Source organism: Pseudorca crassidens, chromosome 9 (genome assembly GCF_039906515.1).
Source record: "Pseudorca crassidens isolate mPseCra1 chromosome 9, mPseCra1.hap1, whole genome shotgun sequence".
Classification (NCBI taxonomy): Eukaryota; Metazoa; Chordata; class Mammalia; order Artiodactyla; family Delphinidae; genus Pseudorca; species Pseudorca crassidens.
In genome coordinates this window covers 31,032,341-31,056,692 of record NC_090304.1, presented here as the reverse complement: position 1 = coordinate 31,056,692, position 24,352 = coordinate 31,032,341, and the positions used below count along the sequence as shown (strand labels likewise).

General features: G+C 40.6%; 1 protein-coding gene and 1 long non-coding RNA gene across 2 annotated transcripts in view; one reads left to right on the top strand and one right to left on the bottom strand.

The window, feature by feature from the left end:
* Positions 1-23,233, bottom strand: part of LOC137231261 (uncharacterized) — a 34,107-nt gene extending 10,874 nt beyond the window's left edge. The window contains exons 1-2 of the long non-coding RNA XR_010946429.1: positions 23,057-23,233; positions 21,383-21,514 (exon numbers count right to left, since the gene is read on the bottom strand). This is a non-coding gene — a long non-coding RNA (uncharacterized lncRNA). The remainder of the gene's footprint in view (positions 1-21,382; positions 21,515-23,056) is intronic.
* FIBIN (fin bud initiation factor homolog) lies at positions 12,252-14,358 on the top strand. Its single transcript, XM_067749577.1, has one exon. It carries the CDS (start codon positions 12,747-12,749, stop codon positions 13,380-13,382), a length of 636 nt encoding a protein of 211 aa, XP_067605678.1. The 5' UTR covers positions 12,252-12,746; the 3' UTR covers positions 13,383-14,358.
* Positions 23,234-24,352: the final 1,119 nt, after the last annotated feature.

Genomic DNA, 24,352 nt, shown 5'->3' with positions numbered 1-24,352 from the left:
TTATGGTTTTGGTTATTTGGGATGGCATTTTTCAATCAACAGTCTTTCTTCCTCAAATTAAAATATCTATAAATCTCTACGTGTTTAGGATTCTAAGTCCAGATTCCCAATATATTGAAATATCTAGAGTAAGAGCAAAACACAGAAGTATTTTGCCTACATATTACCAAACATCCAAAATGTATCCAATAGCCTAATGTTTGGTTTCATATAGGCTTAACATTTGAGTGCTTACTTTTTCTCTTTCCTGTCAGCTGTTGGACCTCCACATCCACAGATACAAACCACAGTGAATTCGCTGTTCCAAAGCTAATCCCTTCTCTTCAAGCAGCTTTGGAATGCAGTCGTACCTGAGCCAAGAAGGGCCCGAGAGGTTAAAAATAAGAAATATTTTCCTCTAATTGAAAATTTTAAAAACAATTCTACAAGTGGAAAGCAAATTTTTAATGACAAATCACTTTTAGTTATTTTTAAACTTGTTTCTGTAATTCCTAAGGAATATTTTTCTTCTCTGGGGATCATTTTGTCCTTTTCCTTGGCTCCTGCTTTTGAGATAAAGCCATTATCAATAAACCACTTGGGAGGAGAAAAAAGGAAGATGGCTTTTCCTAGGCAGAAAGCCTCTTTCTCATCTTACCCAAACATACATGCACTCCAGTGACATACCCCATAGTGAAGTGGCTCAGTATCCTTAATGCTAATAAAAATCTCTAAGAAAACAATGAGAACATTTTTATTTATTTATTTATTTATTGGCTGAGTTGGGTCTTTGTTGCTGCGCTCGGGCTTCCTCCAGCTGTGGCGAGAGGGGCCACTCTTCATTGTGGTGCGCGAGCCTCTCATTGCGGTGGCCTCTCCTGAGCACGGGCTCTAGAGTGCAGAGCACGGGCTCTAGAGTGCGGGCTCAGTAGTTGTGGTGCACAGGCTCAGCTGCTCCGCAGCATGTGGGATCCTCCCAGACCGGGGCTCGAACCCATGTCCCCTGCATTAGTAGGCAGATTCCCAACCACTGCCCCACCAGGGAAGACCTGAGAACGTTTTTATTTTGTGCTCTCTCTGTATTAAACATCATCAGCCCTATTATATTACTGTGCTGTCACAACAGGGTTATTATAAGTCACAAGTTTTTCCACTATTCATAAATTATAATTTGCTGTCAGTTTGTACCAGACACTAGTCTACTTAGGGGAAAGGAAAAAGGATGCTCTATCTTTTTATACTGTTAAGAGTCTTTCTAAACATCATGTTACTTGGATACTTGACAGACCTCCCTGGCAGTACACACTTTATTTTTAAACTTTCTTAAAATCCAAACTTTCTTTTTTTATTTCACAACATTGAAAAATAAAAAGCTTCAAAGGGTATTTTCCATAATTAGTGTTAAAACCAAGACAAATTTTGCTGTTAAATTTCATTAAAACATGTTCTCTTTATTTTTCATATTTGAAAATGAGAAATTATAACTTTTCCCCCATTTTCTTTACAACACCACATTTTCTAGACAGCTACACATCTTCAAACTTGGCTTAAACATTCCTGAAAGAAACCTTCATTTATATCAAAAGAAATGAAAGAGAAAAAATATATGGTATATAACGTTATGGATTTTAACATTTTCTCATGTACATTACAGGATACAATTAGGCTATGAAGCTACCTAACAGAAATCCCTTCCATTTAGGTAATGGTGTGAGGAAAAATCTGGAAAGCAGCAGTCTTAATAAATATGCAAAAGACCAGAAAGTGAGAAAGAAAAGAAAATCCAGTTCTTGGATTATTTATCTTGACTCTAATTACTGTATTTTAAGATTTGTGGTTAGAAGCTCTTCATCTAGCCTAGCGTAGAGAGGCTTTATCACAAAATAATACTCTACAACACATAGGAATTGCATCATCCCTCACCTTGCCCTCCAGCCCAACAAAAATTCCAATCCATGAAAATTTAGGAATTTAACCTCAAAGTCTACAGTAATGGAACATGCTGTGTTTTATTTTGACAGTGGAATGAATCTACCAGAGGCTCCCGAATCCACAGGGCTTGGGTATCTGGCTCCAGAGCCAAGTGGTTTAGGAGTCAAATGCATGGGAGAGTCTGCAGGCTGCAGACCCAGGATGAGGATGTCAGGGAAGCCTTCTGCCTAAAGAATGAGAAGTCAGGAGCTACAGGAGGCAAGTGCTTTCAGAATGCAGCTCAAGTTTTTCTACCTCTATATTCTATTTTCCTTTCTTTGTTTCTCTTTTTCTTCCCAAAATTCATACTATCTCCTATTGTAGAAAATGTGAAGAAAGCACACCAAATTAAAGAAGAACATAGCATTGCCTACAATCCCTCCATAGAAATAAACATGCCACCTTTCGTCATATCACCATCTTGACTTTGTGTTGTTCCTTTTGTTGTTGTTTTCTTTATTAAACATTTTGATAAAATGGGAAACAATCATGATACCATACTCTATATAAATATATAAATAGATTATGGTATCATGATTGTTTCCCATTTTATTAAAAAATCTTTAAATTTACTTTTCAGAAAAGGCAAAATAGTTCCAACATACGGTGTGCCATGTATTTAACTTTTTCTCTTTTGGATGTCTTGCTTGTTTCTAGGTGCCTATTCTTGGACACAATGCAGTGATGAACATCTTTGCTCATAAATCTCTCTGTGCATTTCTGTTTATGTTGCTGATATATATTCTAAGAACAAAATTACTAGGTCCAAGGATATGAAAACCTTTGAATCTCCTGATAAAAATAACCATATTGCTTTACAGAAAAGTCAAACCCATTAATATCCCACTTTCAGTATGTGAGTATACTTGTTTTTCTGTGACATTAAAGCATTAAGAACTATAATTATTTTATACTAAGGTATTAAGACAAACATTATTTCATTGTTATTTTAATTTTTGGCTTTTCATTACTTGCAAGGTTGCATACTTTATATGTTAAACAGGTCTACAATTTTCTCTACTGAAAACTGCCTATTCATGTCACTTGCTGATTTATCTTCTTGTGTGACAGTGTTTTTCTTACTGAGTTCTATGAACACAATACACACGAAGAATATGCAGCATTTCTTATCAAAATGTGCTGTAAATATTGTCCCAATTTATTTAATTACAACTATAATAAATTTTAAGTCAATTTATTTAAACTAAAAACAACAACAGCAGTTCGTTCATTTCTTCCACCCACCATCCTCTGCCTCTGGCAACCACCAATCTATTATATGAGCTTAGTTGTTTAAATTAAAAAAAAATTATTTTTAGATTCCACATATAAGAGAGAGCATATTTTTCTCTGACTTATTTCACTTAGTATAATGCCCTCGAGGTCCATCCATGTTGCTGTAAGTGGCAAAATTTCATTCTTTTTGTGGCTGAATAATATTCCATTGTATGTGCATATCACAATTTCTTTATTCTTTTACCCATTGATGGACTCTTAGTCTCCATATCTTGGCTGTTGTAAATACTGCTGCAATGAATATGTGGGTGCATATATATTTTCAAATTAGTGTTTTTGCTTTCTTTGGGTAAATACCCAGAAGTGGAATTGCTGGATCATATGGGAGTCCTATTTTTAATTTTTTGAGGAATCTCCATACTGTTTTCCACAGTGGCTACACCAAATTACATTCCTACTAACAGCCCACAAGTTTTCTCCTTTCTCCACATCCTTGCCCAACACTTGTTATTTCTAGTCTTCTTGATGATAGCCATTCTAACATGATATATGTTAGAAATATATACTAGAATATACTAGAAATATATATATTTCTAGTCTTCTTGATGATAGCCATTCTAACGAGATGATATCTCGTTATGGTTTTGATTTGCATTTTTCTGATGATTAAGGATGTAGAGTATCTTTTCATGTACCTGTTGACCATTTTATATGTCTTCTTTAGAACAATGTCTATTTAGATCTGCCCATTTTTTAATCAGGTGGTTTACTTTTTTGCTATTGAGTTGTATGCGTTCTTTATATGTTTTGGATATTAGCCCCTTATCAACTATATAATAATTTTTACGTACACTTTTTTATGTAACCAAATATGTCATACTTTCCTTTTATAGCTCCTTACATTGTTTTATTTGCTGATCATTACAGAGCTGCAATAGCATGCTAAAGATAAGATAAGCTGTGACTCAGACTCACTCCCAACAAATCAAGAGTTGTTTGTTGTGAACAAAATTTTGCAGGAAAAGTTCATCAGTAAATGAGAATATTTGCTCAGTCTAAATCATCTTTAGCTACATGTTATGTAAATTCTGTTGAAGAGTCTTAACCACCCTAATGAATCGTGTCTCAAATCTATACCATTGAGTCCTCTTACAGCCATAGTTCAAAACATATGGTCATTATTAAATTGATAGGCTCACTTATCTCATGATCATTTGTTTAATACTTCTATCAACAAATATTTGCTGAGCACCTACTCTGAACATGGTCAGATTGAAAAGCATCCCAGTTTCAGACAAGCACATGCCCTAAATTAAGATTCAATACCTACCAGGCATATTTAAGTGACTTGTTATATGACAAACATCTAGATGGGCTGGCTCTTCTCCCTCCATCTGTTTGACATTTGGGGTCATTAGCGATAAGGGTCCAATGAGGAGTAGGTGAAAAAAATGAGAAACAAAGCGTGGGTCATTAGGTGGCATAAACAAAGCTGCAAAACACGTTGTGGAGTAAATCATGTCCAGCCTGGAGCTAGAGTCTGGAAATAAGCTTTGTGAAGTCTATTCAGACTTCTCCTAAAGGCAATCATGACAAGCCCGTTTTTGACTCACCTTCAAAATAGCCTCTATCATCCCCTTCCAACTGCATTTCTTTAGAATTAAAAATTAGATTTGAATTTGGATTTAAAGCATAATCAAGGACTTGTTCACTGCAGGACATTTTAAAAGTCCTCAAGATCTTGAAAAAGAAAAGGCAGCCAAGAACAAAGAAACACAAGTGTGGAAGATATTCCTCTTTTCTAACAAAGAAAAGAAAGAACAATGTGAATACTAACCCTGCCACAACCCTCCGTTTCCTGCCCAGGCTGATTTCCGAGGGGCACCTCTTTGGCCATTTCATGGGCTCCTTTGTAAGTTTTATTGAGACCAGAAACAACAGAACGCCTTAAATAAGGGGAATGACTCAGCCCCTTTGTTCGTCGGTAACCTCAGTCAGTGGCTTTTGGCTTAAAAATCCCATGACACTTGTCCTGTTCCCAATCAGATGTGAGATTCAACTCCCTAAAATCATCACAGTCTTTGTGGGACCCCCTTGTGATCCTCACTGTACACTTCAATTTGCGGACTCTTTGCATCCATGTTTCCCACAACCTCCACAGAGTGTAGACCTGCATCTACTCCTCCTATTTCCCCATGTGGGCTGCTGAACAAAGTGCCTGCAGAATTGAAGTGAGACCAATAAATTTACTCTCTCATACTCTGTCTCTACCTTTTCTCATTTCCCCCGATTCTACCGGACCTGAGAATTAAAATAAGGAAAAATAAAAACATTGCTTAAAGAGGGGAAATAAACAAGGCCAGATTCTTCTCCAACCCAGTTCAATCACAACCCAGGCATGTGCTTTCAACAGCAGAAAAGAGAAAATCTTTACCAGGCAAATAACAAACTACCCTGCAGGGTGGTCTGATGCTTCTGAAGCTTATAGACCAGAACACTAGGATCACATGTACAGACTGCTGCATAGTTTACTTAGAGTGGGTCAAAAGTCACCCTTCTGAGTGATACTCCCTTCTGAATGTTCTGAATATTGGAATGCATAGGGCTCTTCCCTTCTCTCCTGCCAGGATCATCCAGATTAAGTGTGAGACATCACTGGCTGACTGTTGGCTGGATAAAACATGTGCTCAAATAAGATGGATTATCTGACCATCATTAAATAATAGAATTCCTTGAATTCTACAGTTTAGCTATCATAACAACTAACAAGTATTTGGTCCTTGCTATACGCTTGGCTCTGTGCTAATCACAGAGAAAATAAAGGTAAGTAAAACACATCCTTACACTTGGGAACTCACAGTTAAGTAGGGGAGATAGACCAGTTTAACAGAAACTCAATGCAATGCAATACACACTACAAAAAAACAAAGAAAAAGTACCTCTGAAATACTACAAAAACACTTTGTCAAACACTAAATAGGAAGTGATCAACTTAACCTAGGGTTTGCTGACGAAAACTCATTAAGCACCTCCTATGATTCAGGCACTGTGCCAGGCACTGGGGAGAGAGAAGTGAACATAGCTCCTATCTTCATATGCTGTAAGTTGAGCTGGACTGACAAACCTAGAACAAATAAATACATAAAGTACAATTATAAATAGTGGAAAATGCCACGAGGAAAAGAACAGGGTGGTATGATAGGGAATGTTCAAGAGAACTAAGTAAAATCTGGAAATCAAGGAGAGACTTTTAGAGGAAATGACATTACAGTTAAGACATGAGAGAGTATGCATGAAGCAGGACAGGAGTTGGGTAAAAGGGTTCTAGGCAGGGAAAACAGAATGAGTAAAGACTTTCAGATGAGAACAAATTTGAACAAGAATCCCATATGGCTTAAGCATAGTGAACAAAGTGGGGCATTGCAGAAGGTGGAAATTGAGAAGCTGGGATCAGACAGAGCAAGACCTGGTAGGCTAACTAAGGAAGCTGAATTTCAGTCAAAGTGCAGTGGGACGCCATTGAGGCATCTAGAATGGTGGATAAAATCCCTCCCAAATGACTCTGAATCCTTACAATATGCTTAGCTTACATGGCATGGTGCTGCACAGACAGACACTATTTGATCCCTGGCTCCAGCCTCTTAGTAGCACTCTCCTTCTCTCCTCTGGACCCCCTAGCTCTTATTTTCAGTGGTGCGTCTCCTCCCTGAGAATTTAACTGCCCCCCTCCATCCCCTCCCTTCCCCACCACCATATGCATTATTTCTTGTACTTGTGTCCTCAGAATCCCCTTCAGCTAAGGGTGGTCCTCTACCTGATACCATGCTTTCCCCCTGTACCTTCCTGGAAACCCTCCTCATACTCTTGACCTCCCTCCCTTCCTTCAGACTCTCCTACTCCACCTCTCTGACTCTCCCTAGCTCTTTCCTCTATGATTAGCATAGACTGTGTTGATGGGTGAAATGGGTGGATAGGATCACAGATTCCTTGAATCTGGTAGTGACAATAAAAGAAGTGCTTATAGTCTTTTCTTTGAGAGTATTTTCTAACCTAGCTGCAAATAAGAAATATTTGCATTATTGTAGAATTTATTTCACAACCTACATCCTCATTTCCTGTTTGGTAGTTCTACAATATTTCTAACAGCTTTTTTTTCTGGAAAGTGTGGTAGAGATACCTAGTGTTCTTCCACATCTGGTTTTCCTCTCCTTCTGGGCACATGAAAGAATTAGACTCCCCTTCCCTTTGCACCAAGGCAGGGTCATGTCACTGGCCAATAGGCAGTGTGCAAAGTGGCACGTGTCACTTCTGAGCCAATGCATTTAAGTGCAGCATGTGTCTCTCTGGAGCCCTCTTCCTCTGCCACGTTAACCAGAGAGGTCTCATGTTGTAAATGGTCAGGTAGAGTTGCCACATAGAGGAGAGTTACTGAGTCACCTTGAGCTGCAGAAGACTTGAATTTGGTGCTGACATTTAGTGATGCTTGTTACCACAGCATATCATGCCTATTCTGACTAATAGAGAAAGATGGGAGAACTAATCACTCTCTTCACACATTATACTTATTTCCTTGTAACCATTCTAATTATGATTTCATAGGTGAGTTTGTTCCTATTTTTTAATAAATTTATTTATTTTATTTTATTATTTATTTTTGGCCGCATCGGGTCTTTGTTGCTGCGCGCAGGCTTTCTCTAGTTGCGGCAAGTGGGGGCTACTCTTCATTGTGGTGCGCAGGCTTCTCATTGCGGTGGCTTCTCTTGTTGCGGAGCCTGGGCTCTAGGCATGTGGGCTTCAGTAGTTGTGGCATGTGGACTCTAGAGTGCAGGCTCAGTAGTTGTGGTACACGGGCTTAGTTTCTCCACAGCATGTGGGATCTTCCCGGACCAGGGCTCAAACCCGTGTCCCCTGCACTGACAGGCAGATTCTTAGCCACTGCCCCACCAGGGAAGCCCTATTGACTAATTTTGATGGGAACTTTGTGTGACTGTTCTTGTTAATTAACTCTCCTCTGCCCCTAACCAATGTTCTTAAAGTAAATAATAATGACCATTTCACTGAGTTAATGTGACAAATAGTTGACTAGAAAATCAAAATGCATTCCACTCTCTTCCTTATTTTCGTCCTTCTGTCTTTTCTTCCTTCTTTCCTTGCTACCTTCCTCATTCCCTACTTCTCTGTTTTCTTTCTTTCTCATCCATTTCTATTCCTCTCTCCTTCCCACCCTTTGTAAACAATGGCTGCTCAATAAAAGCTACTGACATGTTAATTGATCACATAATCCCCAAAGTGCTAAATATTGTGTCCTCATCTTCCCCCCTTTATTTTTCCCTTCTTGTCCCACCCCAGGACCCCGATTCTGGCCCAGGCTAATTCCCTTTGTTCATTTATCTTCTGTGACATGGTCCAGGGGTGAATTCAGCCTGACAGTTTCGGGGGGATTTTGGGAGCCTCCAATTCCCAGAGACTCCTTTCGGGTTAGAAACCAAATATAGTCTAAAAGACTATACAGTGGAACCTAATCTCCCCAACCTTTCTTATACTTAATGCATACAAGGCCCTTTTCTATAAAAGTTCTACCATTACCATAATCAGAAACAGTCAGAGGATCACAAAAAACCTGTCAGGGGTAAGTCACAGAGCTTAAGAAATCTTACAGGTCTTTAGGCTCAGGGTGCCAACCTGAATTCCTCCTTCCTTCTATGAAGTGGTAACTGGACCAAAGGAGCAAGATTTTAAGTGCACTGAAAAGGATAAGGGATAAGCAAGTTTTAAGCTAGCCAAACTTGCTGGTACTGCATAGCAAGGATTGCATATAAGAAGCTGGTACTGGGCAACGGTGTTCATCTACATGACATCTATATGACTCTGGCCCCTGACCCTGAGTTCCTCCTTTATTCTTGAATTCACCTAGTTCCTGTCCCTTAATGTCTCTAATCTTCAGCCCTAAACTCAACTGCTGTCCCTTTCAGCAGATGGTGCTTCTTGATTTTACTCTTCAAAGTCCTCTATGTGGCTTGTCTGTGTTTAGATGTTTCCTCTGGCTCCATTTGTTTTAGACCAATCCTCAGAAGCCCACCTTAACTCTGATCCTGGTAGAACAACCCAAGATGGAATTGGGCATATACGAAGAATGTATGAACAAATGTTTATAAAAAGTGAAAGAAATGAAGCATTTAATGCAAAAGGCTACAGCGGGCTGGAGCTGGCTGGTACTGGCTCATGAGAGCCAGTTGTTAGGTTTTCAGGAATTTTGCAAGTCAGTTGTTAAACATTGATCACCATTATTAAAAATTAAGTTATCTAAACTTACAATTAAATAAATTATACTAAATTAAAGGGAATGCATAAGTAAAACTCATCAGTTCTTAATTATTTTACTACATTTTACTATATTCTATGCTTTAGTGGTCATCTGTGTCTAATGTATCTGTATGATAGGAATGCTATATAATGATGTGTCGTTGCCCATGTCATTCTAACTCTGCACTCAATGGCATCAGCCATGGTGAGAGTATTTACCCCATGGAAATCAGCAAATGCTAGAAAGGGGGTTCTTTCCTCCCCTCAAGCCTACTGTTGAATGCTTACCAGCACAGCACTGCAATAGGGTGCCAATGTCTTTCAGAAGTGGGTACTGAAGACAAAAGCATGGGGAAGGGGGAATATTTGCAGTTACTTCCCCAGAATCTATTCTCGTGCTGTCCCCTTGTTAAGCAGGTTCCTGTTTCCCAACTATATAGTTTTCATGGTAACTTGCATTCGGCTGCAGAACTGGGTTTATTGTCTTAAGCCCAGTGGCTATCCCAAACTTCTGACTATGATCAGCCTGGTTCAAGGACGGATTCATCTTCTAAATCAGTCCAACTGTAGCCACTGAGGCTGATCTGAAGGACCTGTATTTGAGCTACCAGAAAATCTAACCTGCCATTCCTGCTAGACATGAACAAAGAAGTCTGTAACCCCAGAAGACACTGGTAGCCATCTTGGAACCACAAATGAAAGAGACTGCCCAAGAATGAATATAAACTGAAGAAGTAGAATGAAAAAATGGTAAGAGAAAAACTAGATTCTGGGCAGGTTTGGGTTGAAAACAATCTAATCTTAGACTTTCTGTAAGTCAAGGAATTTCCTTTGCCTTTAGTCTGATTAAATTGGACCTTCAGTTACTTGCACCAGAATGATTCCTTCCAGCTTCGTGACATGCAGTTTGTCTTTTAAAGGAGGTAACTGCAGGAAAAAGCAAATACTGTGTGTGTATATACACGTCTGACTCTTCAACCAAAGAGCAAGCTCTTTGGAGGCTGTAACTTTTTATTGCACACATTTGTATCTGTAGCTAACTTAACACTGTGCCCTGCACATAGTAGGGGGCAAGTAGTAGTAAGTGCTTAAAATAGGCTTGTTTAGTTGAATTGGTTAGCAAGTCAGAGAAGGGATTGTGCAAGAAGTAGAGTGAATCAGAGTAAATTCTGCTTGCTTTTCTTGGCTGACTGGCCAATTTGAATCCATCTGTTGTCATTTGTCAAGGTGCCAGGGGAAAAGGAATGAAGCAATATGGTTCTTGAGTCCAAGAGTCCTGTCTCTTAAATGGAGAAAGTTGGAGTTTTCTGCTGAAACACAGTGAAAATGTCATAGTCTTTAGTTAGCATAAACCCTAAGAAAACTCATGTGACCTACGTTTTCACGATGCCAAGTCTCTGGATAAAAATTAAAATGTGTGGTCAACACGCTCCTCAAAATCTATGCATGTGGCATCACATCAACAAATATCCAATTACTTAACTGGACTTCTCACTGTCTAGCCAGGGTTGTTTATGTCATTGAAAGAGATGGCAGCAAGTATGGCACTGTGGCGCTAAATGACACCAGTGCCTTATGATTCTGAGAGGGAGATAAGCATAAACACAGGCAAATCACATGAGTGTTTCAGGTACATTTCAAGGCAGAAAGAGGAAATAACCATAGAAATAGGGACGCTGCCTCTGTTTTCCCACTCCTTCCCTGTCTTCTCCTCCACTCCCCTATTTGACATACAATATCTCTTATTTATTTATATTAATTTTCTTTCCATGTCCCAGAATGTGAGCTCCAGAAAGGCAAGGATTTCTCTCTATTTTTGTTCACTGCTCTTTCTGTGAACAAAATAGACTCTGGCGAATGCTAAATGCTCAATAAACATTTGATGAACAAATGAGATGGCCTGAAGGATGGCAATATGCTAAGCAATTCATAAATCAAAAACTAAGACGGCCTGGTGAAAAAAATACTTTTTTTCTAAATTAAATTAAAAGACGCAGTGACTTAATGAGTACTGGCTGGCTGAACTGCAATCTTTGTGATAACAAATAATTTGTTTAACTTTCTATCCCTTGGGTTCTCCACCCAGAAAACTGGAGATAACAGTGCCAGTCCCATATTCTTCAAAAACTTTTAAGTGTCCCAAAAGAGGCAATAGCTGTAAAGGTGTTAGGTTAAAGATGCAATGGAGGAGCTTAGCAAGGATGGGCTTTCATGAAATTAAACAATTATCTCAGTTGCCCATTGACTTATTAAACTGGCAAAATTCCATTTATCAGCTTTTGTTCCTATACATACTTGCAACCATACGTTAATCAGTTTTCTATATTCCTATTTATACCAAAGTATTAAAGTTATTGTAATTTAATTAACCATTTCCAAACAAAACTGCAATTTCATACACTTCAAATTTTCCTTTAAAGCCATAAACTTTTTAATGCTAAAAATAGACATACCTACAGAATGCAATCTAACTGACATTTATTTTATTGTTTTGGAAACAATTTTAAATAGTGAAATGGCATTTCTCCAGGGTAATTACCCTTCCTCCCGATTCGTTAATAGCAAAACAGTCTGTCTGTTATGGGAATTCTATTTATCCTCTTCCCATTTTCTCCTTCAAGCTAAATTCTATTTTCCGGGGTCTCCTTACCAATCCTCAAAAAGAGACCCTGTATCTTTAATAGCACAGACCTGGTGAGAGGTTTCTTTCCAAACTTGTTCCCTGGCTTCCAAGTGACGAAACCAGCTGTAATTTGAGAGCAAAGAGATCCTCAGGATATCATTAGCCAAAGGAAAAGCTCCGCATTCCCACCCAGTCCAGGAGTTGAAATAGTATCAGAGGGCAAGAACCTTTCTCTCCAGCTACAGGCTCCATTTCCCAAGGAGCGAGGGGTAACTCAGAGAGCCAGAGTAGGGCAACGGAGCCAGCCAGCGTCCAGCCAGAGAGCTGCAGCAGAGGTTCCCCACCCGTGCCGGGATCCCGTCTGGAAGGAGCCGGCTGAGTTCCAGCCACCCGAGCGAGCGCAGGAGCTCAGAGCGAGGGTGCATCCTGGGCTGCGGGCGCGGCGGCTGCTACCCAGGCTCTGGTGCCGCAGCCACATGAAGCCAGTTGGGGAGGGGGTGCCAGGGTGCAGCGAGGCTACTGGGACTGAGGCTGACGCCGTCTCAGGGAGGCGCTGACTCCCTAGGGGACCCCCTTCCTCGCGCCTGGGCGAAAAGTCTTCTCCAGGGGTCCCCGGTCATCCTGAATATCCAGGATGGTGTTCATGAAGTTCCTCTGGATGGGTTTTCTGTGCCACCTGTGTCAGGGCTATTTCGATGGCCCTCTCTATCCAGAGATGTCCAATGGGTCTCTGCACCACTACTTTGTGCCCGACGGGGATTACGAGGAGAACGATGACCCCGAGAAGTGCCAGCTGCTCTTCAGGGTGAGTGACCAACGGCGCTGCTCTCAAGGGGAGGGGAGCCCAGCCAGCAGTCTGCTGAGCCTCACCCTGCGGGAGGAATTCACCGTGCTGGGCCGCCAGGTGGAGGACGCGGGACGCGTGCTGGAGGGCATCAGTAAGAGCATCTCCTACGACCTAGACGGGGAGCAGAGCTACGGCAAGTATCTGCGGCGGGAGTCCCACCAGATCGGGGATGCCTACTCCAACTCGGACAAGTCTCTCACTGAGCTGGAAAGCAAGTTCAAGCAGGGCCAGGAACAGGACAGCCGGCAAGAGAGCAGGCTCAACGAGGACTTCTTGGGGATGCTGGTCCACACCAGGTCCCTGCTGAAGGAAACGCTCGACATCTCCGTGGGGCTCAGGGACAAATACGAGCTGCTGGCCCTCACCATCAGAAGCCACGGGACCCGGCTAGGTCGGCTGAAAAACGATTATCTTAAAGTGTAGGTGGAAGGGCAAACTTCCAGGGAGAGGGAATCACATCAGACCCGTGGTGGAAGGTGGGGGACAGAGACGGGGCTTTTTCCCATATACTTATTACTTTCTATAACCAGATTTGCACTTGGAGAGTGATCTGATGTGATCTTAACAAGAAAGAAGTGAGAGTTGAGTGGTTTTAGTTTTGTACACTATTTATGTGATCGCTATTGATTTGTCACCTGGAAAGAAGAATTTAAAACCATGTCTCCTGCCTTTCCTAGAAGGGCTTTATATCTCTGCAGAGACACCTGTTTCAGCCACCTCTGAAAGGACACAGTTTATGCAGTAGGGACTGTTTAATCTTCCTCATCCTGAAGATTATGTGAAAATACCCAGGGAGCATGTGCACAGCTCCTTTCTGCCTTCAGCCTTCTCTCCTGGGCTCTGAAAGCTGTCAAAGTCGCCTGTTTTTCAGATGAGGTCAGAGGTGCTTCTCAGCATGCCTGGCAGAGGATGGAGGTTGCCGGTTTCTTCTCCTTTTCCTTCTTATTTATTAACCATGGTCTTTAGTTGTTTTCTTTTTGGTTTTGGATTTGGGTTTTTTGGTTTGTTTTTTCTTAAGTATTGGCTAGAAACTATATGCAAATCACCTTTTGCAGGGAGATGTCCGCTGTGCCTCTGTGGGTATGTGTAAGTTAAAGGGGTCACATTCAAGAAGTCTAAGGTTTGTGGTGATTATGCACTCCTGTGATATGCTGACTTGCTGTGTCTCTCATTGTGTGTCTGTGTCATCAGCACTGCAGTCCACTACAAAGAAGTAGGTAGATTGCCTTGACACCCCCCCAAATGCCTGTGATTTAGGTTACCAGTGTATTCTTTCTCATTTAAGGGTTTTGCTTCTGTTTGCTTATTGAAAATTTGTACTTCAAGTAGAGGGAATTTTAATTCTCATAACTCCTTAACTAAGTTTTATTATTCAGCCAATAAATATGTTCTCATATAATACCTGCTTATCTTCTAATTTATATTCATAACTTTCATACTGCAAAGAGGAGCCAGTGCAAAAGAGAAGAGAAGGCTGGGATTGAAGCCAGTTTACTTAGAGTATATGATAAAGAAGACAGAGGGACCACTACGTATTTGACAATCCTCCCTTCCCTGGCCACCCTTACCATCCTCAAAAGGAAAAAATAAAATCTAGGCTGTGCCAAAACTTGATCTCTGCTGGTCTGCCTAAAAACTCCAATTTTCTCTGGTTTTCCCCTAGAATTAATTGGAAAAGTTTACGGCAAGGCTCAGAGCTTATATGCCCTCAGAATGCAGAGGGAAGGCTCCATTCTAAGCTGTAAGAATCACAGTGATGTCTAATAACTTTGAAGACAGGTCTACGTTATTTCATTAATGATTTTTAAAATGGAAATGCACTTTATTTCATACCTTTTCCCAGCCAATCCTCACCCTTCCCTTAAATATGCTTTCCTTTCATACATATGCACACACACACACACACACACACACACACACACACACACACACACTGGGAAATAAGTGTTCATAATCTATTCTCCAACAGGGCGCAATTTTTTCTCTCCCATGCATGAGGAATCCAGTTTTCTATCCCTCTGAAGTGTTCAACATCCTCCTATGACAATAGGGGAAACTGAGGTCCAGAAAGTGACTGATCCTCAGTTAGTTCTAACAGCACCAAGTCTCCTAGATTTAAGTATGGGACTTTCCCACACTGCTCTTTTCAAAGATGCTGAGAGATGAGAGGGAGTGGCTTGAGGCCTGAGGCTTTGCATAACTCTTTCATTGTTTAAAATAAAAAGGAACAAAATATGGAATAATACTTCAAATAATCATTTGTCATTTCTTTTAGCCGCCTCTAGTGTATGGAGAGAAGACTGGTGTGTGGGAAAAAGGTAAAGATCTTTTAAGAGGGTTTCTATCTTTATTCCATGAAAGATGAGGAAAAAAGTAACAGCAGAGGCAAAGGAGATGATATTTGGTACCTAAATGATTGTAGTTTGTAGTCACAACCTTTCCTATCTCAAAACTTTCATATCACTCACTTCACAGCAATCACATCTAATCCACAGACGTATTAAATGTCATCTCCTTAATTTTCCCAGTTGTAATAAAAGGATATTAGACTCATGATACAATGGAAAACTGATTTCCTCTTGATGCTAATTTCAATCAGTTGGGAATGACTACATACAGTAGTACATCAAAAAGGATTTAAATGACACAGATGTAAAGATTGCTGTACCCAATTAGAGATATCTTCCATGCGTGCAGGAAGGCGAGTGGTGACACATCTGCTACAAATTTGGAAACCCAAAAATAGATAATGTCTGAGGTTCTTTCCAGTGCTGACATTCTATGATTCCTACAAAACCAGAATGAAATTATCTGACATTGAATCATCCATTCAAGGCCAGATGTAATGCCAGTAATCTCACAGAGTCTTATGTAAATGGCCCCAGAGGGCAAATTGGAATTCCCAGGTGGGGAAAGCAAGCCATCCTGGACTATCAACCCAGAGGCTAGTATCACAAGGAGTTTCCAAATCCTCTTATGACGGGGAGCCAGCCCCACGCAGATCTTTCCTCTCTGCTTCCTTATTATTCTTACTAAGACTTTATTACTCACACAGTGACAAATTCTTTTTTTTAAGTAGTGATTCTTTATTTTTTAGACCATGAAATATTTTAAGAATCTGAAGAAAACTATATACTTTCTTCCCTGAGAAATCTACTTATAAGAACATTCAATGTAGGATAGTCTTTCTTTAATAAATATTTGTTGATCACTCAATATGTGTCAGGCACTAGGTTAGGTTGTGGGTAATTCTGAGATATTACAAAGTGTTGGGACACCAACTAGCTGAAAGTTTTAAAAAACCTCTTAGGGCTTTTTTTTATTTGGAGTAGGAGACATTTATTATTATTATTATTATTGTCATTGTTATTATTGTTAACAACAACAACAAAATATCCAACTTTTTTGAGAACTCAACTCAGCATTATTGGTTAGAGCCTGTGCTAAGAACTTTGCCAGGGTATTTCCCTTAATTCTAACAACAAACTGTGTGAGGAAAGGATTATATAAAAGGAATTAACATATGCCAAGGGCTTAGAATAGTACCTGACACAGAGTGAATCCTCAATAAATGTTAGTTGTTGCTTTACTGTACTTATTATTATCATTATTTTTATAACTGAGGCCCAGAAAGCCTAGGTAATTTTCCCAAGGTTAAAACAGTGATGTCTTATTTGCTTCACTATTCTCTCACTTTTTAAGCTGATGATTATCTAGTGGGATATATGATCAAATAAAAGAAGAATGTGGAGGGTAAGGGTCCAGTGGAGCTGCCAGCTGTCCACTCCAAACATTGTCCCTTCTAGGCCAGGCAGCCTACAGCCTACAGCAGTTCAGATGCCTGAGAGCTGTCAGTCAGAAGCTGAGTGGCTCCACTGGTAACAGAATTCCTCACTGATACTTTCTCCATGTAATGCATTGGTGCAGTATCCTCACACTCTCAATCTGACCATGTGAAAACTGCTATATACCTACTTTGAAGAATTCCATAGATATCTGTCCATCTATAGTCTGCCGATAAAAGACACCAGGCCACGTTAGCCTCTGCAAAAACCAAAGCCACACTCGGAGAAGCTGGCAGGTGTGGGTGTGTTATGCATGGCAGCACGGAGAGGCTGTTCCACAGTTTATATACATTCATTGTCTTTTAAACTCTCACTTACAATTCTGCTAAGGAAACAGACAAAAAACTTTCTTAGAGAAGCCTTGAAACTTCAATTATAAACTATTTAACAAGTAATAAAAGCATCCATGAAAACTACTAAAGATATGAAATCTCCCTAAAGGGTAGGGACAAATTTCCTTGGGACATTTTTCAGAGTATGATTATTAAAATCTTCTTGATAAAGAATAATACTAGGGTGTGAAATATGAATGGTAAATGTGGTTTATAAATGTTTTAATATAAAAGGAAAAACAACTGGAGACATAAAAATCTTGGTTAGAAATAGAATACAGAAATACATAACAATCATTCACCAGTATAGAGAATGAGATTCTGCAAATCATCTTAGTAATTTTGGAATCAGGGTGGTCCTTAGGAATACTATTTCCAGAATCAGAATCCCCAAGGATATGTTATTTATCAGACTTTTTTTTCTTTTTTTGCGGTACGCAGGCCTCTCACTGTTGTGGCCTCTCCCGTTGCGGAGCACAGGCTCCGGACGCGCAGGCTCAGCGGCCATGGCTCACGGCCCCAGCCGCTCTGTGGCATGTGGGATCTTCCCGGACCAGGGCACGAACCCGTGTCCCCTGCATCGGCAGGCGGACTCTCAACCACTGCGCCACCAGGGAAGCCCTATCAGACATTTTTTAAGTGCCACCATATGAGGTAACTAGGATAGAAATAGTATAGTCGGCTCTCTGTATCTGCGGGTTCCACATCCCTGGATTCAACCAACCTCGGATAGAAAATATTTGAAAGAAAAAATATTCCAGAAAGTTCCAAGAAGCAAAACAAAAAGCAAAAATAGTGCACTGGCAACTATTTACATAGCATTTATGTTGTATTAGGTATTAGTAGTATAGAGATGATTTAAAGTATATGGGAGGATGTGAGTATATTATATGCAAATACTAAGCCACTTTTTATAAGGGACTTGAGCATCCCTGAATTTGGATATCCACGGGGGTCCTGGAACCAATCAACTTCAGATACAGAGGGACAACTGTGTTCAGGCATGTGAGGAAACTGACACCTATAAACTGATGTGAGCTTGGCACACTGTGGATTTGTATGTACAAGGTCCAGCAAGAGTCTAAACTAGAATTGTCTGGACAATGTAAAACAGTGTAAATCAAATAAGGATTTTGTATAACCACATATTCAAGGGATAAAGGAGTTTCATTGTTGTTGTTATTATTGTTGTTGTTTTGCTTTTTAAATAACTTTTTTTCTAGTTATATAAGCCATACCTGCTGAATTCTAATAACGTGGCAAACAACAGAACATAAAGAAAACAAAATCGTTCATATTCTCAAACTCTCCCTGCCATACACTCACTATTTGCATTTCGGTGTGCATTCTTGTAGTGCTTTACACACATATCTATGTATTGTATTTTTTTTTAGAAAAAATGATATTATAATAATGCATTGTTTTGTAGCCAATGTGAAGTTTAAGGTTAAATAGGCTCAATTGCATAAATCTTTTAAAAATGCTTAAATCTATCCACCATGCTTCAGGAGGTAGAAGTTCTGGATTCAGATCTTGGCCCAACACATGTTAGCTATGCAACTTTGAAGAAGTCCCTTCAATGTTCTGAAATTCAGTCACTTTGCTTGCAAAATGAAGACAATAATAGCTAATATTTACTGAACAGGCACAGCTCAAAGTGTTTTCCATACATTACCTTATAAAATCCTCACGGGGTCATATTTCAGGTAGATGTTATAGTTTCTGAACTTTTTGTATAATGACACTGAGACACAAAGAGGTTAAGGTCTCGCAGCTAAACACGAGTGGAGTCAAGATTCAAAAGCAGGCAATCTGACTTCTCTATTGCCCTCATAACCACTAATGATGCTTTTCCTTTCTGGAAGCAGGAGACTGGACACATGATTTCTTAACTCTCTGCCTATTCCAGGATCTATGACATGTGGCCTGTGAAATGAACATTTTCTTTATATGATTACCTTAACCAAAAAAAGTTAAACCCAATTTCTCTCAGAGAACTTTTTTCTCTGCTTGATTTTATTGGGCCAAGTATCTCCTTATACCTGTGTCACTCTGTGATTCTTTGCCTAAGAACAACTGGTTTCTCTCTAAATATGACATTTTTCCAATCACTTTCACATGTACTATCACTTTCTATCATAACACGTCTTATGATAGCAGAGTAAATCAGAGAAAGAAAGAGCTTGGGGTCAGAGAGGAGAACTGAGACTAGGTAGTATAGGAACTAGATGGTTATCACAAGAAATTTGGATATTATTCTAATTTCAATGCACTTGAAGTCTAAGGAGAGCACCTATTTAGATATTAATTAATGTAATATTAGATAATATTTGGGTATTATTCAAATTTCAATGATCTAATTTCCTTTTGGATATTATTCAAATTTCAATGCACTTGGAGGTCTAAGGTGAGGAGTAGTATGATATGATTTACACTAAAGAGACCACGTTGGGAGGAGATTATATGTGGGGCAGCAAGAGTGGAAGCAGGAAAGCCACTTGGATAGGTGGCTACAAGGTCATGCTGGTGAGAGATGACGAAGGCTTGGGCTAAGGTGCTAATGGGAAAGACAGCAGGAACTGGCCTTGATCCTCTACCAATATGTCTCATTATTGCTTTTGCCGCAGAAGAGTGTGTGTCATTATTCCCAACCTTCTTCTGCATTGATCCAATTTCCCAACTCTTGGTTCCACTTCTCTTCCTCCCCTTTTGGATGTGACTCTAGCATTGGCTCCCTCAGGTTCTTGACCACCTTCCCCTACCAAAAGGTGGCTGGATATGTATGAATGGCTACCTCAGGCAATATACGGACCCCAGCTGACCCCTCCCACTCAAAGCTCCAACTCTGGCCCACCAGCCCAAGCCCTGTCTACCCTACTTTTTAGGCTGGAATGGACAGACCTGTAAAGGTGGAGATTTGCATTCAAACCACAGGCATGACTCACACGATTGCCTAGTACACAAAGATAACTGTGATCTCACTAAAGTTTAGACATCTCCCCTTTACTAATGAGCTCAGGCATCACCACTGCATCTCTATTTATTCTGCATTTTTCTTCACAGGAGTTTTAAGACAGATAAGCTATATCTAAATACATAACTTTTCTTTTGAGGCTTTCAAATGACTTCAGAATTTGTCATTGCCTCGTACTCGGTAAGGGCACAGAGCATCCTATTTTGACTCTCACAGTGTTTACTCGTATGGCTTGTACATTTCACCATGTCTCATTTTTGCCTTTCCACGAAAAACAGAAGACATTTTGTGTGTCAATAGCTTGCTGTTTACAGAGCAGAACCTGACAGCTATGATTAATGAGGGAGAGCCTCCATGCTTTGGGATTGGCAGTAACGGCTTGCATTTTCCAGTTGTGAAAAGTTTCCTCCTGCAGGAGTTAAGGAGATGTGTTTCCTGAATGTCTTTTCTTGCTTTGATCTTTGCCCGACACTAAATGCAGGCACTCCGCTCAACTTTCAAAATGTATGCTTTGCTGGCAGTCCCACTGAGTCAACCACTAACATTTTCCACATGATTCGACTACAGATTAAATTATAAAGAGCAGAAAATCTAGTGGGTTCGCTCTGCTCTGAGGTACATTTTTGCCTACCCTTCAAGTGTCTGTTTTCTCCTGCCCTGGTTTCCCCTCCCCCTTGCCTTAGCAAAGCTCTTTCTCTCCTGTTTCCTCCTTTGCTCTCCATCTCTCCCTCTCCTTTTGCTATTAGGAGCATGGGAAGTAGAGGCAGAATTCGGATTCACATCATGACTCTGCAATTTATTAGCTGCAGAAACTAAGCAAATCGTTTAACCTCTCAGAGCCTCCGTTTCCTCCTCTGTACAGTGGGAATCATGACACACAGTTTGCAGGGTTCTTGTGAGGACTTGATATGCCATTGTATGAAGAGGACTTACTATAATACTGAGCCCAGGTGCGTGCCACTATAACCATGCTGTCTGGCCATGGGTAGCTCATCGAAGACCCTCCTTTAAGAAGGGACATCTTATGTGTTCTTAGGGTAAAATGAAAAAGATGTATTTCAAATAAGCCTTGGACATTGTATGTACGTGTCATGAACCTGTATGAACCTCCCCATTCTAGGCAGGCATCTCGGAAGCCAAAGACGTGTTTGTTCCCATTCATGTAAGAGAAGCTCCTTTGCATGTATGTGTGTATACCTCAAACATTCCTCCCTATCTAGGCCAAGAGAATGAATGCTATTGCAGGAAATAACAGTTAGCAAACTCGCTTACCTTTCCTTTCCAAATGTTAACAGTGCCTTTGCTTCTTGCCTTGAGCACGGGAACGACGCACATGAAAGAAACTCGGGAACTGCAGTGCTTGGGCAGCGACAGTGAGAGAACTCGCAAACCTTGGCAACAGGGCTACCACGTGAGAGAGAATAAAAATATTAATTCCTAATATTTACTGAGCACTAACTACATATTTGGTCCTGGGTACCCTGGACAAGTCCAGTTTCAGGCCTGTCAGACTAAAACCAGAGCCCATTTGTGGTGATCTCAATATGGAAAGCATTAGGGTGAGAGCATGATTTTCTTTATGTAAACCCACACTCTTGCTGTGGGATTTGCTGGCCTTAACTGCTTGGTAGTCCTCTATCGCAGCGGTCCCCAACCTCTTTGGCACCAGGGCCCGGTTCCGTGGAAGACAATTTTTCCACTGGTGGGGCGGGGGAAGGCGGGATGGTTCAGGCCGTAATGCGAGCGAAGGGGACCGGCAGGGGATGCTTCGCTCTCTCTCCCACCCACCGCTCACCTCCTGCAGTGTGGCCCAGTTCTTAAGAGGGCTTGGGGACCCCTACTCTATAGTCTCCAGGTCATGAGCTTGGCAGGGCTGGTAGATTGTACTGATCTAAGCCCTGTTTCAGCTGGGACATATGCGGTCTTCACTAAGAGGACCCGGGGATATTTGCGTGCAGCTTGCAGACTTCCTGAAGTGAGACTTTCTGAAGTTAGTAATTCTCTAGCTTGCCTGCTTCTCCCCCATGCACTCTCTACCTGCGCTGCAATGGAAGAGGCCCTGGGTCAGTTGAACAACGACTCGGGATAGGGCATGGTGATCCCTGCAGATACACTCAGAGAGGACTTGGAGTTACAGCCTCTTCAGTATAAAAGCAGACAGTGTGGCCCAGTGAACGCTAATCTGTGCATATATTTAGCAGTAAATCTAAGGAATAAATAGGCAACACTTCTTTTCTAATTCTAGAAGCATTCTGTTCACTTGGGAAACTTCAGAAATAGAACAATTTTTAACTGTTTGGCTCAAACAAAAACTCATTCAGGCTCAGAAATTGGCAAAGGCCATACTAATGATAAATACTTATCCCATAATCACATTTTCCACAGCCCCTCTAATTTCCAAGAGTTTTGTCATAAAAAGAATTGCAGTGAAAAATCTGGACTGCCAGTTCGCAATAATGATGTAATAGTACCAGGATGTCAGCGTTTACAGGGCTCTCCCATTTACTCTGTAAAACTTTGACCATTACCAAAGCCACCACTTTGCCTTTCATTCATTGTTAAACGACTATTTTTCAGAGGGGCTATTCATTCATTTTTCTGTTCATTCAACAAATATTTATTGAATACCTACTATGTGCAATTACTTTACTAGATTCAGAGCATAATACTTGTAATAATAATGATAATAATAAAAATAAAACAATAGACAATGTTTTTACACTCCTTACTATGTGCCCAGCACACTATTTTGAGCATATCACATTTATTTAACACAGGTAAACCTTGCAATAACCCTTCAGAAGGTTTGCTTGTAAATTGCTCAATGACCTTTCTAGAATGTCACCAATGCCAATGCCAACCCCTCTTCTTGCCTCTTCCCTGATCCCCAGCCTTGCCAGAGTCCCCTCTCTGGCTACCAGCCTCTCCTGATCTGACCCCTCCTACCTTCTAATGGAATGCTAATTCTGGGAGGATCGAGCAGTCTTTAAATCAGGAGTTCAGGAATATTTGGAGAAAGTTCTTCCTCAGTGATCCAGGGAGTTAAATAAAACAAACTTTAGATTATCTGAGAAAGAAATGTTAGAGAAAGAAAGTTAGCAGGAGAAGACCTTGACCCCAAGCTCAAGTTTTCGGGATTGAGCCAGCCAACCTGATCATGAAACCCAAGATTTCAACATTATGTTAACCTCTGTCAGGCTAAAATAGAAATAGAACCGTACTTGTAATTACATCCCTAGATACAGTTTTGGCCCTGAGAGCTACACAGTCTGAGAACATCAGAGCTAGAAATAACCTTCACAAATGGAGAATCTGAGGTCCAAACAAGTGAAGAAATTTATTCCAGGTCATATAAACTCATGGTATTAAGGCCAGGATGTCACAGAATCACAACCCGAGGGGCCAAGTTCATCCCATTTACCTGGTCAGTCGTCAGCTGCCTGAATTTCTTATATTATAATATGGCAGTCCTGCCAAGTGATAATACAGCCCACATGCTTGCCCTCCTCAAATTGTGGTGCATTCCTTTGTCTCTGGAGGAGTGCATTCAATTGTCAGAGAGTTCCAACTCTTAGAAATTTCTTCTGTAGTTTGAACTTAAATCTCTCCTCATGGAGCTTCCACCATTCAGGGACCCACAGCCTCATTTATTCCTTTTCCATATCAATTTAATCAACGACCCGGCAGCTCCTTTGGCCAGGCTCCATAGCCTCCAACCTTTCCTTCTGTAGCATAATAACCAAGGTCTCCTTGCTCTACTTTATTACCAGCAAGCAATGATTTACAGTGGTTAAAAGCATGGGCTTTGCAAACCGACAAACCTCTGGGTTGAATCTCAGTTTTACATTTACAACACAAACATCCAAGGGCAGTTTATTTATTCTGACCATAACCTGGGTTCTTTTACGTGAACTGGTGATGATGATATCCACAACGTAGGATTGTTGGGGTGAATAAATGAAATAACATGAATAAAATTCCAAGCACTACACCTAGCACTTCGTAAGAATTCAACAAATAGATCTGAATGGATGAATGAACAATCCCCAGGTTGGGTCTTTGTATAAATTCAGCATTGTTAAGGGAGCTGTATAGAAAGAATTGCAAATCTGGGGAAGACCCTGTTGGGGAGAAGGCCAAAGGAGGAATGAAGGGGAGAGGCCCGAATGATTACCCCAAAGCTGCCACGGCTTACGACTGGTGAGCTTTCCGTGCAGAACATCCTCAGCCCTTCTCTCACAA

Excerpts from the sequence above, each read along its gene's own strand:
- FIBIN (XM_067749577.1), top strand. The coding sequence starts at position 12,747 with ATGGTGTTCATGAAGTTCCTCTGGATGGGTTTTCTGTGCCACCTGTGT.